The 16,626-nt window shown below is 48.7% G+C and overlaps 2 protein-coding genes across 3 annotated transcripts in view; both read right to left on the reverse strand.

Annotated features, from left to right (window-relative positions):
- Window positions 1–1,124: 1,124 nt before the first annotated feature.
- Window positions 1,125–8,304, reverse strand: LOC119943848 (dipeptidyl peptidase 3-like). Its single transcript, XM_038765028.1, has 3 exons — window positions 8,128–8,304; window positions 4,468–4,630; window positions 1,125–1,419 (listed from the first exon to the last, which is right to left on the reverse strand). Exons 1-3 carry the CDS (start codon window positions 8,299–8,301, stop codon window positions 1,253–1,255), a joined length of 504 nt encoding a protein of 167 aa, XP_038620956.1. The 5' UTR covers window positions 8,302–8,304; the 3' UTR covers window positions 1,125–1,252.
- A 5,394-nt stretch (window positions 8,305–13,698) lies between these two features.
- The window catches only part of LOC119943346 (dipeptidyl peptidase 3-like), a 44,921-nt gene continuing 41,993 nt past the window's right edge, over window positions 13,699–16,626 (reverse strand). For both annotated transcript variants that reach the window (XM_038764260.1, XM_038764259.1), the window contains one exon: window positions 13,699–13,993. In XM_038764260.1, coding sequence (XP_038620188.1) covers window positions 13,827–13,993 — 167 coding nt within the window. In that variant the 3' untranslated portion in view covers window positions 13,699–13,826. The remainder of the gene's footprint in view (window positions 13,994–16,626) is intronic.

Consider the following 16,626-nt stretch of genomic DNA (forward strand, 5'->3'; position numbering starts at 1 on the left):
TAACCCCATTTGCTTGTATGCACCCCAGCGCTTAGTACAGCGCCTGGCACACAGTGAGTACTTAATAAATTCCATTATTATTATTCATGCTGAGGACCGAGCCTGGCAGAATAAAGACGCAGACACAATGCAGCAGCCTTGCTTACACACTTTTCATTCATTCACCCTTTCAATTGTACTTATTGAGCGCTTACTGTGTGCAGAGCACTGTACTAAGCTACAGTGCTCTGCACACAGTAAGCGCTCAATAAATACAGTTGAATGAAAGACTGTGAGCCCCACTCATTCATTCATTCAATCGCATTTATTGAGCGCTCACTGTGTGCAGAGCACTGGACTAAGCGCTTGGGAAGTGCAAGCCCCACACGGGCCAGGGACCGTGTCTAACCCCATTTGCTTGTATGCACCCCAGCGCTTAGTACAGCGCCTGGCACACAGTAAGTGCTTAATAAATTCTGTTATTATTATTCACGCTGAGGACCGAGGCTGGCAGAATAAAGACGCAGACACAATGTAGCAGCCTTGCTTACACCCTTTTAATTCATTCATTCTTTCAATTGTATTTATTGAGCGCTTACTGTGTGCAGAGCATTGTACTGAGCTCAATAACACTTTTTTCATTCATTCATTCGGTGCTCTGCACACAGTAAGCGCTCAATAAATCCGACTGAATGAATGAAAGGCTGTGAGCCCCGCTCATTCTTTCGTTCAATCGGATTTATTGAGCGCTTACTGTGTGCAGAGCACTGGACTAAGCGCTTGGGAACTCCAAGTCGGCAACCTCTAGAGACGGTCCCGACCCAACAGCGGGCTCACGGTCTAGCAGGGGCGGGCTCACAGGTGAACACACAAAACTAACACAGATTTATTGATTTTACTCGTCCATATCTATTCTATTTAATTTTGATAGTATGTTTGGTTTTGTTGTCTGTCTCCCCCTTTTAGACTGTGAGCCCGCCGGTGGGGAGGGACCGTCTCTAGATGTTGCCAACTTGGACTTCCCAAGCGCTTAGTCCAGTGCTCTGCACACAGTAAGCGCTCAATAAATACCATTGATTAACTTCTCTGAGCCTCAGTTACCTCATCTGTAAAATGGGGATGAAGGCTTTGAGCCCCCCGTGGGACAAACTGATCACCTTGTTTCCCCCCCCCAGCGCTTAGAACAGTGCTTTGCACATAGTAAATGCTTAATAAATGATTGGCGGGCCGCGCCGCTTTAACGGGGAAGGGGCCGCGGCGTCGCGTTCAGGCTTTATTGGGCCCGGGCTCCTGGGCCGCCCTTCCAAGAGCGGGCATCGGCTCGGGCCAGGCGGGTGAGCATCTCCTCTAACTCCCGCCTGTCTTCCGGGAAGCGCTCGGAGAAGGAGCGGATGAGGCCGGCGGCGGTGGGCTCGTACTCCAGCAGCTGGACCACTGAACCTGCGGGCGCGGAAAAGGAAGGAATCGACGTGAGCGGGGGAGATGCTCAGTCCAGTGCTCTGCGCCCAATAAATACGACTGAATGAATGAGACTGACCACAAAACCCAACCGCGGTCGGCAGGCGGGGACTCGGTTCCCCCATCCCGGAATCGGGGACAATCCGTCCACCCCAGGCCAGCCCCCCACAAGCTCACGGACAAGTTTGGGGAATCAATCAATCGTATTTATTGAGCGCTTACTGTGTGCAGAGCACTGGACTAAGCGCTTGGGAAGTACAAGTTGGCAACGCATAGAGACGGTCCCTACCCAACAGAGGGCTCACAGTCTAAAAGGGGGAGACAGAGAACAAAACCAAACATACTAACGAAATAAAATCAATAGAATAGATATGGGCAAGTAAAATAGAGTAATAAATATGTACAAACATCTATACATCTATACAGGTGCTGTGGGGAAGGGAAGGAAGTAAGATGGGGGGGATGGAGAGGGGGACGAGGGGGAGAGGAAGGAAGGGGCTGAGTGTGGGAAGGCCTCCTGGAGGAGGTGAGCTCTCAGCAGGGCCTTGAAGGGGGAAGCAGCGTGGCTCAGTGGAAAGAGCCCGGGCTTTGGAGTCAGAGGTCAGGGGTTCAAATAATAATAATAACAATGATGGCATTTGTTAAGCGCTTACTATGTGCAAAGCACTGTTCTAAGCACTGGGGGGGGGGGGGATACAGGGTGATCAGGTTGTCCCACGCCGGGCTCACAGTCGTCATCCCCATTTTCCAGATGAGGTAACTGAGGCTCAGAGAAGTGAAGTGACTCGCCCAAGGTCACACAGCAGACACGTGGTGGAAGCGGGATTCGAACCCATGACCTCTGACTCCAAAGCCCGGGCTCTTTCCACTCGGCCACGCTGCTTCTCAAATCCCCGCTCCACCAATTGTCAGCTGTGTGCCTTTGGGCAAGTCACTTCTCTGGGCCTCGGTTCCCTCATCTGTAAAACGGGGATTAAAACTGTGAGCCCGCGGGACAACTTGATCACCTTGTAACCTCCCCAGCGCTTAGAACAGTGCTTCGCACACGGTAAGCGCTTAATAAATGCCATTAAAAAAAAAAGTTTGCTGCAACCACTTGGGCGTTCCTACCGAGACTTTATTTAGGGTTAAAATAAAACACAGCCTTAAACACGTTCATTCATTCATTCAATCAGATTTATTGAGCGCTTACGGTGTGCAGAGCACGGGACTAAGCGCTTGGGAAGTCCAAGTTCATTCATTCATATTTATTGAGCGCTTACTGTGTGCAGAGCACTGGACTGAGCGCTTGGGAAGTCCAAGTTAGCAACCTATAGAGACGGTCCCTACCCAACAGCGGGCTCACAGTCTGGAAGGGGGAGACAGAGAACAAGACAAAACATATTAACACAATAAAATAAATAGAATAAATATGTACAAATAAAATAATAGAGTAATAAATCCGTACAAGCATCTATACATCTATACAGGTGCCGTGGGGAGGGGAAGGAGGTAAGGCGGGGGGGGAGGGGGAGAGGGGGAGAGGAAGAAGGGGGCTCAGTCTGGGAATATGTTTTGTTTTGTTGTCTGCCTCCCCCTTCTAGACTGTGAGCCCGTTGGTGGGTAGGGACCGTCTCTAGATGTTGCCAACTTGTCCTTCCCGAGCGCTTAGTCCAGTGCTCCGCACACAGTAAGCGCTCAATAAATACGCTTGAATGAATGAGGTGAGCTCTCAGAAGGGCTTTGAAACACATATATATGTATATATGTTTGTACATATGTATTACTCTATTTATTTTACTTGTACATATTTATTCTATTTATTTTATTTGGTTTATATGTTTTGTTTCGTTGTCTGTCTCCCTTCGAGACTGTGAGCCCGCTGTTGGGTAGGGACCACCTCTGGATGTTGCCAACTTGTACTTCCCAAGCGCTTAGTCCAGTGCTCTGCACACAGTAAGCGCTCAATAAATACGATTGAATGAATGAGGTGAGCTCTCAGTAGGGCTTTGAAACACATATATATGTATATATGTTTGTACATATAAATTACTCTATTTTACTTGTACATATTTATTCTATTTATTTTATTTGGTTTATACGTTTTGTTTTGTTGTCTGTCTCCCCCTCTAGACTGTGAGCCCGTTGTTGGGTAGGGACCGTCTCTATAGGTTGCCAACTTGGACTTCCCAAGCACTTAGTCCAGTGCTCTGCACACAGTACGCGCTCAATAAATACGACAATGAATGAATGAATGAGGTGAGCTCTCAGACGGGCTTTGAAACACACACATATATATGTATATATGTTTGTACATATTTATTACTCTATTTACTTATTTTACTTGTACATATTTATTCTACTGATTTTATTTGGTTTATATGTTTTGTTTTGTTGCCCGTCTCCCCCTTCTAGACTGTAAGCCCGCTGCTGGGGAGGGACCGTCTCTAGATGTTGCCAACTTGGACTTCCCAGGCGCTTAGTACAGTGCTCTGCACACAGTACGCGCTCAATAAGCACGAGTGAATGAATGAATGACTTCGCCCCGCCTCTCCTTCGGCAGAAGCTGCTTCTTAGAGAAGCAGCGCGGCTCAGTGGAAAGAGCCCGGGCTTGGGAGTCAGAGGTCGTGGGTTCGAATCCTGACTCCGCCGCTCGTCAGCTGGGTGACTTTGGGCAAGTCACTTCACTGGGCCTCAGTGACCTCATCTGGAAAATGGGGATGAAGACTGGGAGAGCCCCCCGTGGTACAACCTGATCACCTTGTAACCGCCCCCAGTGCTTTGCACTTAGTAAGTGCTTAATAAGTGCCATTATTATTATTATTATTCTCTGGGTCTCAGTTCCCTTACCTGTAAAGTGGGGATTAAGAGCTGCGACCTCAACTGTAAAATGAGTGTGACGGGAGACAGGGACTGCGTCCACCCTGATGAACTTGTATCTACCCCAGCGCTCAGGACGGTGCTCGGCACCAAGTGAGCGCCTAACAGATACCGTCGTTATTGATATTGTTATTATCGTCGTCATCGGGGTGAGGTGGGAAAGGGGGTTACCGTCGTGGCGGGTACTGGGCTGCACGATGAGCTTGCGGGCCTCCTTGCGCAGCAGGACGGTGTCCCTGAGGGTGAGGAAGCGCTCGGGGGGCTCGTCGGTGACGGCGGAGTAGCCCTCGTACAGTGCTCGCCCCCCGGCCACGTCCCCCGTCGACTTCAGCACCTGACGGAGGGAGGAAGGAGAGGAAGGTGATTCAGCCCCCGCCCACGCAATCAATCAATCCATCGTATCTACTGAGCGATTCCGGTGCGCGGATCACAAGCGCTTGGGAGAGGACAATCAATCAATCAATCAATCGTATTTATTGAGCGCTTACTGTGTGCAGAGCACTGGACCAAGCGCTTGGGAAGTACAAGTTGGCAACATGGAGAGACAGTCCCTACCCAAGTGGGCTCACAGTCCAAAAGACAATGCAACAATACAATAGAGAAGCAGTGTGGCTCGGTGAAATTAGCTGTGTGACTTCGGGCAAGTCGCTTCACTTCTCTGGGCCTCAGTTCCCTCGTCTGGAAAACGGGGATGAAGGCTGCGAGCCCCCCGTGGGACAATCTGATAGTAATTAGTAATAGTAATTTTGGTATTTGTTAAGCGCTTACTATGTGCAAAGCACTGTTCTAAGCTCTGGGGAGGATGCAGGGTGATCAAGTTGTCCCATGTGGGGCTCACAATCTTCATCCCCATTTTCCAGATGAGGGAACTGAGGCCCAGAGAAGTGACTTGCCCAGAGTCACACAGCTGACAAGCGGTGTAGCCGGGATCGGAACCCATGACCTCTGACTCCAAAGCCCGTGCTCTTTCCACTGAGCCATGCTGCTTCTCAATAGAATAAATAGAATAAATATGTGCAAATAAAACAAATACAGTAATAAATCCGTACTGATCACTTTGTAACCTCCCCAGCGCTTAGAACAGTGCTTGGCACATAGTAAGCACTTAATAAATGCCATTATTGTTATTATTATTATTACAACAGAGTTGGTAGGCATGCTCCCTGCCTGCAGCGAGCTGACAGTCTCGAGCGGGAGACAGATGTTAATATCAATAAATGATGGACGGGGGCATGGGTGCTGGGGGGCTAAGGGAGGGGTGAAATAGAGGGGGGTAAATCGAAGCGCAAGGGAGACACAGAAGGGAGTGGGAGAAGAGGAAATGATGACATATTTATTACTCTATTTATTCATTTATTTTACTTGTACATATCTATCCTATTTATTTTATTTTGTTAGTATGTTTGGTTTTGTTCTCTGTCTCCCCCTTTTAGACTGTGAGCCCACTGTTGGGTAGGGACTGTTGCCAATTTGTACTTCCCAAGCGCTTAGTACAGTGCTCTGCACATAGTAAGCGCTCAATAAATACGATTGATGATGATGACGACAGTCGGGGAAGTCCTCTTGGAGGAGAAATGATAAGAATAATGATAATGATGGCACTTATTACGCACTTACTATGTGCAAAGCATTCATTTATTCAATCGTATTTATTGAGCGCTTACTGTGTGCAGAGCACTCTTCTAAGGGCTGGGGAGGTTACAAGGCGTTCAGGTTGTCCCACGGGGGGCTCCCAGTCTTCATCCCCATTTTCCAGATGAGGTCACTGTAAGCCCAGAGAAGTGAAGTGGCTTGCCCAAAGTCACACAGCTGACAATTGGCAGAGCCGGGGTTTGAACCCATGACCTCTGACTCCAAAGCCCGGGCTCTTGCCACTGAGCCACGTTGCTTCTGAACAAATACCATCATTACTTATTTATTTTCAGGGCAGGAATCAATCAATCAATCGATCAATCAATCGTATTTATTGAGCGCGTACTGTGTGCAGGGCACTGTACTAAGCGCTTGGGAAGTCCAAGTTGGCAACATCTAGAGACGGTCCCTACCCGACAGTGGGCTCACAGTCTAAAAGGGGGAGACAGAGATCAAAACCAAACATTTTAACAAAATAAAATAAGCGTGCCAGAACGGTTAGGTGGTACTATTTTCAGCCCAGTGATTCAACCAATCAATCACATTTTTCGAGCGCTTCCTAAATGCAGAGCACTATACTAAGCGCCTTTCGGAAGGCCGGCTCGCCCCGGCTCAACGGAGACAAAAAGTGGTTACGATCCATAAGAAGCAGCGTGGCTCAGTGGAAAGAGCCCGGGCTTTGGAGTCAGAGGTCATGGGTTCGAATCCTGACTCCGCCACTTGGCAGCTGGGTGACTTTGGGCAAGTCACCTCACTTCTCTGGGCCTCAGTTCCCTCATCTGGAAAACGGGGATGAAGACTGGGAGCCCCCCGTGGGACAACCTGATCACCTTATAGAGAAGCAGCGTGGCTCAGTGGAAAGAGCCCGGGCTTTGGAGTCAGAGATCATGGGTTCAAATCCCGGCTCCGCCAATTGTCAGCTGTGTGACTTTGGGCAAGTCGCTTCACTTCTCTGGGCCTCAGTTACCTCATCTGTAAAATGGGGATTAAGACTGTGAGCCCCCCCCCATGGAACAACCTGATCACCTTGTAACCTCCTCAGCGCTTAGAACAGTGCTTTGCACATAGTAAGCGCTTAATAAATGCTATCATTATTATTATTATCATCCCCCCTCGGCGCTTAGAACAGTGCTTTGCACAGAAGCAGCATGGCTCAGCAGCAAGAGCTCGGGCTTTAGAGTCAGAGGTCATGGGTTCAAATCCCGGCTCCGCCGACTGTCAGCTGGGTGACTTTGGGCAAGTCACTTCACTTCTCCGTGCCTCAGTTGGCTCATCTGTGAAATGGGGATGAAGACTGTGAGCCCCCCATGGGACAACCTGATCACCTTGTAACCTCCCCAGCGCTTAGAACAGTGCTTTGCACATGGTAAGCGCTTAATAAATGCTATCATCATCATCATTATTTTATTATTATTATTATTATTATTATTATTATTATTATTATTATTATTTTGATCCACAGCGGCAGCAGCTGCCGACCCCCTCGTCGGGAGGTGGGGGTTTAGTGGGGTGGGATCAGTCCAAACCACGAAACCCTTTAAACCACTTTCTCCCTGTCAGTTCCACCCCGGGGTGGGAAAGGGAGATGGAGTAAGCGTTCCATTGAGGGATGCAGAGGGAAAACGTAGGGGGGAAGAGGGCCCGGGATGGGGTTCAAAGGATCCGTGGCTCAGTGGAAAGAGCCCGGGCTTTGGAGTCAGAGGTCATGGGTTCGAATCCCGACTCCACCACATAATGTACTAATGTAATGATGGCATTTATTAGGCGCTTACTATGTGCAAAGCACTGTTCTAAGCACCGAGGAGGTTACAAAGTGATCAGGTTGCCCCACGGGGGGCTCACAGTCTTCATCCCCATTTGACGGATGAGGTAACTGAGGCCCAGGGAAGTGAAGTGACTTGCCCAGAGTCACACGGCTGACAATTGGCGGAGCCGGCATTTGAACCTACGACCTCTGAGTCCAAAGCCCGGGCTCTTTCCACTGAGCCACGCTGCTGCTGTGTGATCTCGGGCAAGTCGCTTCACTTCTCTGGGCCTCAGTTCCCTCATCTGGAAAATGGGGGTGAAGACTGGGAGCCCCCCGTGGGACAACCTGATCACCCTGTCTCCTCCCCAGCGCTTAGAACAGTGCTTTGCACATAGTAAGCGCTTAACAAATGCCAATTATTATCATTATTATTATTATTCTTCCCTCTCTACCTGGAGTCGGCGCAGGAAGCGTTCCAGGGCGGGCCTGCCCACTGAGCGGATCTTGCCGCGATCCAGGCGGACCCTGGCATCCGGGCGCCCGTCGGAGCCGGTGGTGGGGACGACGCTGACGAGACCCTCTCCGGCTTCCAGCAGGACCCTCAGGATCACAAATCGAGCCTGCATGTGAGCCTGCGGCAACAGGAAGGGGTCGTTTATTATAGTAAGCGCTCAATAAATACGAACGGATGAATGGCATTTAGTAACCCCTTAGTACATGCAAAATACGAACGGGTGAATGAATGAATGGTATTTAGTAAGCGCTTACTATGCGCAAAGCACTGTTCTAAGCGCTGGGCAGGCTACAAGGCGATCGGGTTGTCCCACGGGGGGGCTCACAGTCTTCATCCCCATTTTAAGATGAGTTAGTAATACTAGTAATAACGATGGCATTTATTAAGCGCTTACTATGTGCAAAGCACTGTTCTAAGCGCTGGGCAGGCTATAAGGCGATCAGGTTGTCCCACGGGGGGCTCACAGTCTTCATCCCCATTTTAAGATGAGTTAGTAAGAATACTAATAATAATAATGACGGCATTTATTAAGCGCTTACTATGTGCAAAGCACTGTTCTAAGCGCTGGGGAGGTTACAAGGCGATCGGGTTGTCCCGCGGGGGGCTCACAGTCTTCATCCCCATTTTAAGATGAGTTAGTAAGAATAATAATAATAATAATGACGGCATTTATTAAGCGCTATGTGCAAAGCACTGTTCTAAGCGCTGGGGAGGTTACAAGGTGATCAGGTGGTCCCACGGGGGGCTCACAGTCTTCATCCCCATTTTAAGATGTTAGTAATAATAATAATAATGATGGCATTTATTAAGCGCTTACTATGTGCAAAGCACTTTTCTAAGCACTGGGGAGGTTGCAAGGTGATCAGGTTGTCCCACGGGGGGCTCACAGTCTTCATCCCCCCTTTACAAATGAGGTAATAATAATAATAATAATAATGGCATTATTAAGCACTTCCTATGTGCAACGCACTGTTCTAAGCGCTGGGGAGGTTGTCCCACGGGGGGCTCACAGTCTTCATCCCCATATTACAGATGAGGTAATAATAATAATAATAATAATAATGGCATTGATTAAGCAGTTACTATGTGCAAAGCACTGTTCTAAGTGCTGGAGAGGTTACAAGGTGATCAGGTTGGGCTGCGGGGGGCTCACAGTCTTCATCCACAGGCTCCTACTCTGTCCTAATCCTCCTCGACCTCTCAGCTGCCTTTGACACTGTGGCCCACCCCCTTCTCCTCCACACGTTATCTGACCTTGGCTTCACAGACTCCGTCCTCTCCTGGTTCTCCTCTTATCTCTCCGGTCGTTCTTTCTCAGTCTCTTTTGCAGGCTCCTCCTCCCCCCCCCTCCCATCCTCTCACTGTGGGGGTTCCCCAAGGTTCAGTGCTTGGTCCCCTTCTGTTCTCGATCGACACGCACTCCCTTGGTGACCTCATTCGCTCCCACGGCTTCAACTGTCATCTCTACGCTGATGACACCCAGATCTCCATCTCTGCCCCTGCTCTCTCCCCCTCCCTCCAGGCTCGCATCTCCTCCTGCCTTCAGGACATCTCCGTCTGGATGTCCGCCCGCCACCTAAAGCTCAACATGTCGAAGACTGAGCTCCTTGTCTTCCCTCCCAAACCCTGCCCTCTCCCTGACTTTCCCATCTCTGTTGACGGCACTACCATCCTTCCCGTCTCACGAGCCCGCAACCTTGGTGTCATCCTGGACTCCGCTCTCTCGTTCACCCCTCACATCCATGTCATCACCAAAACCTGCCGGTCTCAGCTCCACAACATTGCCAAGATCCGCCCTTTCCTCTCCATCCACACCGCTACCCTGCTCGTTCAAGCTCTCATCCTATCCCGTCTGGACTACAGCACCAGCCTTCTCTCTGATCTCCCATCCTCGTGTCTCTCCCCACTTCAGTCCATACTTCCTGCTGCTGCCCGGATTGTCTTTGTCCAGAAACGCTCTGGGCATGTTACTCCCCTCCTCAAAAATCTCCAGTGGCTACCGATCAATCTGCGCATCAGGCAGAAACTCCTCACCCTGGGCTTCGAGGCTGTCCATCACCTCGCCCCCTCCTACCTCCCCTCCCTTCTGTCCTTCTCCAGCCCAGCCCGCACCCTCCGCTCCTCCACCGCTGATCTCCTCACCGTTAGGCCTCGTTCTGGCCTGTCCCGCCATCGACCCCCGGCCCACGTCCTCCCCCGGGCCTGGAATGGCCTCCCTCTGCCCACCCGCCAAGCTCGCTCTCTTCCTCCCTTCAAGGCCCTGCTGAGAGCTCACCTCCTCCAGGAGGCCTTCCCAGACTGAGCCCCTTCTTTCCTCTCCCCCTCGTCCCCCTCTCCATCCCCCCGTCTTACCTCCTTCCCTTCCCCACAGCACCTGTATATATGTATATATGGTTGTACATATTTATTACTCTATTTATTTATTTATTTATTTTACTTGTACATTTCTATCCTACTTATTTTATTTTGTTGGTATGTTTGGTTCTGTTCTCTGTCTCCCCCTTTTAGACAGTGAGCCCACTGCTGGGTAGGGACTGTCTCTATATGTTGCCAATTTGTACTTCCCAAGCGCTTAGTACAGTGCTCTGCACATAGTAAGCGCTCAATAAATACGATTGATTGATTGATTGATTGATTCCCACACTCAGCCCCTTCTTTCCTCTTCCCCTCATCCCCCTCTCCATCCCCCCGTCTTACCTCCTTCCCTTCCCCACAGCACCTGTACATATGCATACATGTTTGTACATATTTATTACTCTATTTCACTTGTCCATATCTATTCTATTCATTTTATTTTGTTAGTATGTTTGATTTTGTTCTCTGTCTCCCCCTTTTAGACTGTGAGCCCACTGTTGGGTAGGGACTGTCTCTATGTGTTGCCAATTTGTACTTCCCAAGCGCTTGGTACAGTGCTCTGCACATAGTAAGCGCTCAATAAATACGATTGATTGATTGATTGACTGTATATGTTGCCAACTTGTACTTCCCAAGCACTTAGTACAGTGCTCTGCACACAGTAAGCTCTCAATAAATACGATTGATGATGATGATATCTATTCTATTTATTTTATTAGTATGTTTCGTTTTGTTGTCTGTCTCCCCCTTCTAGACTGTGAGCCCAGTTGGGTAGGGACCGTCTCTATGTGTTGCCAACGTGGACTTCCCAAGCGCTTAGTACAGTGCTCTGCACACAGTAAGCGCTCAATAAATATGATTGATTGATGTTTGTACATATTTATTACTCTATTTTACTTGCACATATCTATCCTATTTCATTTTGTTGATATGTTTGGTTTTGTTCTCGGTCTCCCCCTTCTAGACTGTGAGCCCACTGTTGGGTAGGGACTGTCTCTATACGTTGCCAATGTATACTTCCCAAGCGCTTAGTACAGTGCTCTGCACACAGTAAGCGCTCAATAAATATGATTGATTGATGTTTGTACATATTTATTACTCTATTTTACTTGCACATATCTATCCTATTTCATTTTGTTGATATGTTTGGTTTTGTTCTCGGTCTCCCCCTTCTAGACTGTGAACCCACTGTTGGGTAGGGACTGTCTCTATACGTTGCCAATGTATACTTCCCAAGCGCTTAATACAGTGCTCTGCACACAGTAAGCTCTCAGTAAATACAATTGATTGATTGATAGTACAGCACCCAGCACACAGGAAGTGCTTAATAAATTCCGTTATTATTACTCATGCTGAGGGCCGAGGCTGGCAGAATAAAGATGCAGACACAACGTAGCAGCCTTGCTCACACACTTTTCATTCATTCATCCTTTCAATTGTATTTATTGAGCGCTTCCTGTGTGCAGAGCACTGTACTAAGCTATAGTGCTCTGCACACAGTAAGCGCTCAATAAATACGATTGAATGAATGAAAGACGTGAGCCCCATTCATTCATTCATATTTATTGAGCACTTACTGTGTGTAGAGCACTGGACTAAGCGCTTGGGAACTACAAGCCCCACACGGGCCGGGGACCGTGTCTAACCCGATTTGCTCGTATCCACCCCAGTGCTTAGCACAGCGCCTGGCACACAGTAAGTGCTTAATAAATTCCGTTATTATTATTCACGCTGAGGACCGAAGCTGGCAGAATAAAGACGCAGACACAATGTAGCAGCCTTGCTTACATACTTGTCATTCATTCATTCATCCTTTCAATTGTATTTATTGAGCGCTTACTGTGTGCAGAGCACTGTACTAAGCTACAGTGCTCTGCACACAGTGAGCGCTCAATAAACACGATTGAATGAATGAAAGACGTGAGCCCCATTCATTCATTCGTATTTATTGAGCGCTCACTGTGTGCAGAGCACTGGACTAAGCGCTTGGGAAGTGCAAGCCCCACACGGGCCAGGGACCGTGTCTAACCCCATTTGCTTGTATGCACCCCAGCGCTTAGTACAGCGCCTGGCACACAGTGAGTACTTAATAAATTCCGTTATTATTATTCATGCTGAGGACCGAGCCTGGCAGAATAAAGACGCAGACACAATGCAGCAGCCTTGCTTACACACTTTTCATTCATTCACCCTTTCAATTGTACTTATTGAGCGCTTACTGTGTGCAGAGCACTGTACTAAGCTACAGTGCTCTGCACACAGTAAGCGCTCAATAAATACAGTTGAATGAAAGACTGTGAGCCCCACTCATTCATTCATTCAATCGCATTTATTGAGCGCTCACTGTGTGCAGAGCACTGGACTAAGCGCTTGGGAAGTGCAAGCCCCACACGGGCCAGGGACCGTGTCTAACCCCATTTGCTTGTATGCACCCCAGCGCTTAGTACAGCGCCTGGCACACAGTAAGTGCTTAATAAATTCCGTTATTATTATTCACGCTGAGGACCGAGGCTGGCAGAATAAAGACGCAGACACAATGTAGCAGCCTTGCTTACACCCTTTTAATTCATTCATTCTTTCAATTGTATTTATTGAGCGCTTACTGTGTGCAGAGCATTGTACTGAGCTCAATAACACTTTTTTCATTCATTCATTCGGTGCTCTGCACACAGTAAGCGCTCAATAAATCCGACTGAATGAATGAAAGGCTGTGAGCCCCACTCATTCATTCGTTCGATCGGATTTATTGAGCGCTTACTGTGTGCAGAGCACTGGACTAAGCGCTTGGGAACTCCAAGTCGGCAACCTCTAGAGACGGTCCCGACCCAACAGCGGGCTCACGGTCTAGCAGGGGCGGGCTCACAGGCGAACACACAAAACTAACACAGATTTATTGATTTTACTCGTCCATATCTATTCTATTTAATTTTGATAGTATGTTTGGTTTGGTTGTCTGTCTCCCCCTTTTAGACTGTGAGCCCGCCGGTGGGTAGGGACCGTCTCTAGATGTTGCCAACTTGGACTTCCCAAGCGCTTAGTCCAGTGCTCTGCACACAGTAAGCGCTCAATAAATACTGATTGATTGATTAACTTCTCTGAGCCTCAGTTACCTCATCTGTAAAATGGGGATGAAGGCTTTGAGCCCCCCGTGGGACAAACTGATCACCTTGTTTCCCCCCCCCAGCGCTTAGAACAGTGCTTTGCACATAGTAAATGCTTAATAAATGATTGGCGGGCCGCGCCGCTTTAACGGGGAAGGGGCCGCGGCGTCGCGTTCAGGCTTTATTGGGCCCGGGCTCCTGGGCCGCCCTTCCAAGAGCGGGCATCGGCTCGGGCCAGGCGGGTGAGCATCTCCTCTAACTCCCGCCTGTCTTCCGGGAAGCGCTCGGAGAAGGAGCGGATGAGGCCGGCGGCGGTGGGCTCGTACTCCAGCAGCTGGACCACTGAACCTGCGGGCGCGGAAAAGGAAGGAATCGACGTGAGCGGGGGAGATGCTCAGTCCAGTGCTCTGCGCCCAATAAATACGACTGAATGAATGAGACTGACCACAAAACCCAACCGCGGTCGGCAGGCGGGGACTCGGTTCCCCCATCCCGGAATCGGGGACAATCCGTCCACCCCAGGCCAGCCCCCCACAAGCTCACGGACAAGTTTGGGGAATCAATCAATCGTATTTATTGAGCGCTTACTGTGTGCAGAGCACTGGACTAAGCGCTTGGGAAGTACAAGTTGGCAACGCATAGAGACGGTCCCTACCCAACAGAGGGCTCACAGTCTAAAAGGGGGAGACAGAGAACAAAACCAAACATACGAACGAAATAAAATCAATAGAATAGATATGGGCAAGTGAAATAGAGTAATAAATACGTACAAACATCTATACATATATACAGGTGCTGTGGGGAAGGGAAGGAGGTAAGATGGGGGGGGATGGAGAGGGGGACGAGGGGGAGAGGAAGGAAGGGGCTGAGTGTGGGAAGGCCTCCTGGAGGAGGTGAGCTCTCAGCAGGGCCTTGAAGGGGGAAGCAGCGTGGCTCAGTGGAAAGAGCCCGGGCTTTGGAGTCAGAGGTCAGGGGTTCAAATAATAATAATAACAATGATGGCATTTGTTAAGCGCTTACTATGTGCAAAGCACTGTTCTAAGCACTGGGGGGGGGGGGGGATACAGGGTGATCAGGTTGTCCCACGCGGGGCTCACAGTCGTCATCCCCATTTTCCAGATGAGGTAACTGAGGCTCAGAGAAGTGAAGTGACTCGCCCAAGGTCACACAGCAGACACGTGGTGGAAGCGGGATTCGAACCCATGACCTCTGACTCCAAAGCCCGGGCTCTTTCCACTCGGCCACGCTGCTTCTCAAATCCCCGCTCCACCAATTGTCAGCTGTGTGCCTTTGGGCAAGTCACTTCTCTGGGCCTCGGTTCCCTCATCTGTAAAACGGGGATTAAAACTGTGAGCCCGCGGGACAACTTGATCACCTTGTAACCTCCCCAGCGCTTAGAACAGTGCTTCGCACACAGTAAGCGCTTAATAAATGCCATTAAAAAAAAAAGTTTGCTGCAACCACTTGGGCGTTCCTACCGAGACTTTATTTAGGGTTAAAATAAAACACAGCCTTAAACACGTTCATTCATTCATTCAATCAGATTTATTGAGCGCTTACTGTGTGCAGAGCACGGGACTAAGCGCTTGGGAAGTCCAAGTTCATTCATTCATATTTATTGAGCGCTTACTGTGTGCAGAGCACTGGACTGAGCGCTTGGGAAGTCCAAGTTAGCAACCTATAGAGACGGTCCCTACCCAACAGCGGGCTCACAGTCTGGAAGGGGGAGACAGAGAACAAGACAAAACATATTAACACAATAAAATAAATAGAATAAATATGTACAAATAAAATAATAGAGTAATAAATCCGTACAAACATCTATACATCTATACAGGTGCCGTGGGGAGGGGAAGGAGGTAAGATGGGGGGGATGACGGAGGGGGAGAGGAAGGAGGGGGCTCAGTCTGGGAATATGTTTTGTTTTGTTCTCTGCCTCCCCCTTCTAGACTGTGAGCCCGTTGGTGGGTAGGGACCGTCTCTAGATGTTGCCAACTTGTCCTTCCCGAGCGCTTAGTCCAGTGCTCCGCACACAGTAAGCGCTCAATAAATACGCTTGAATGAATGAGGTGAGCTCTCAGAAGGGCTTTGAAACACATATATATGTATATATGTTTGTACATATGTATTACTCTATTTATTTTACTTGTACATATTTATTCTATTTATTTTATTTGGTTTATATGTTTTGTTTCGTTGTCTGTCTCCCTTCGAGACTGTGAGCCCGCTGTTGGGTAGGGACCACCTCTGGATGTTGCCAACTTGTACTTCCCAAGCGCTTAGTCCAGTGCTCTGCACACAGTAAGCGCTCAATAAATACGATTGAATGAATGAGGTGAGCTCTCAGTAGGGCTTTGAAACACATATATATGTATATATGTTTGTACACATTTATTACTCTATTTTACTTGTACATATTTATTCTATTTATTTTATTTTGTTAATATGTTTTGTCTTGTTGTCTGTCTCCCCCTTCTAGACTGTGAGCCCACTGTTGGGTAGGGACCGTCTCTATAGGTTGCCAACTTGGACTTCCCAAGCACTTAGTCCAGTGCTCTGCACACAGTACGCGCTCAATAAATACGACTGAATGAATGAATGAATGAGGTGAGCTCTCCGACGGGCTTTGAAACACACATATATATGTATATATGTTTGTACATATTTATTACTCTATTTACTTATTTTACTTGTACATATTTATTCTACTGATTTTATTCGGTTTATATGTTTTGTTTTGTTGCCCGTCTCCCCCTTCTAGACTGTGAGCCCGCTGCTGGGGAGGGACCGTCTCTAGATGTTGCCAACTTGGACTTCCCAGGCGCTTAGTACAGTGCTCTGCACACAGTAAGCGCTCAATAAGCACGATTGAATGAATGAATGACTTCGCCCCGCCTCTCCTTCGGCAGAAGCTGCTTCTTAGAGAAGCAGCGCGGCTCAGTGGAAAGAGCCCGGGCTTGGGAGTCAGAGGTCATGGGTTC

The sequence above is a fragment of the Tachyglossus aculeatus genome, chromosome 22, assembly GCF_015852505.1.
Source record: "Tachyglossus aculeatus isolate mTacAcu1 chromosome 22, mTacAcu1.pri, whole genome shotgun sequence".
NCBI classification, from domain to species: Eukaryota; Metazoa; Chordata; class Mammalia; order Monotremata; family Tachyglossidae; genus Tachyglossus; species Tachyglossus aculeatus.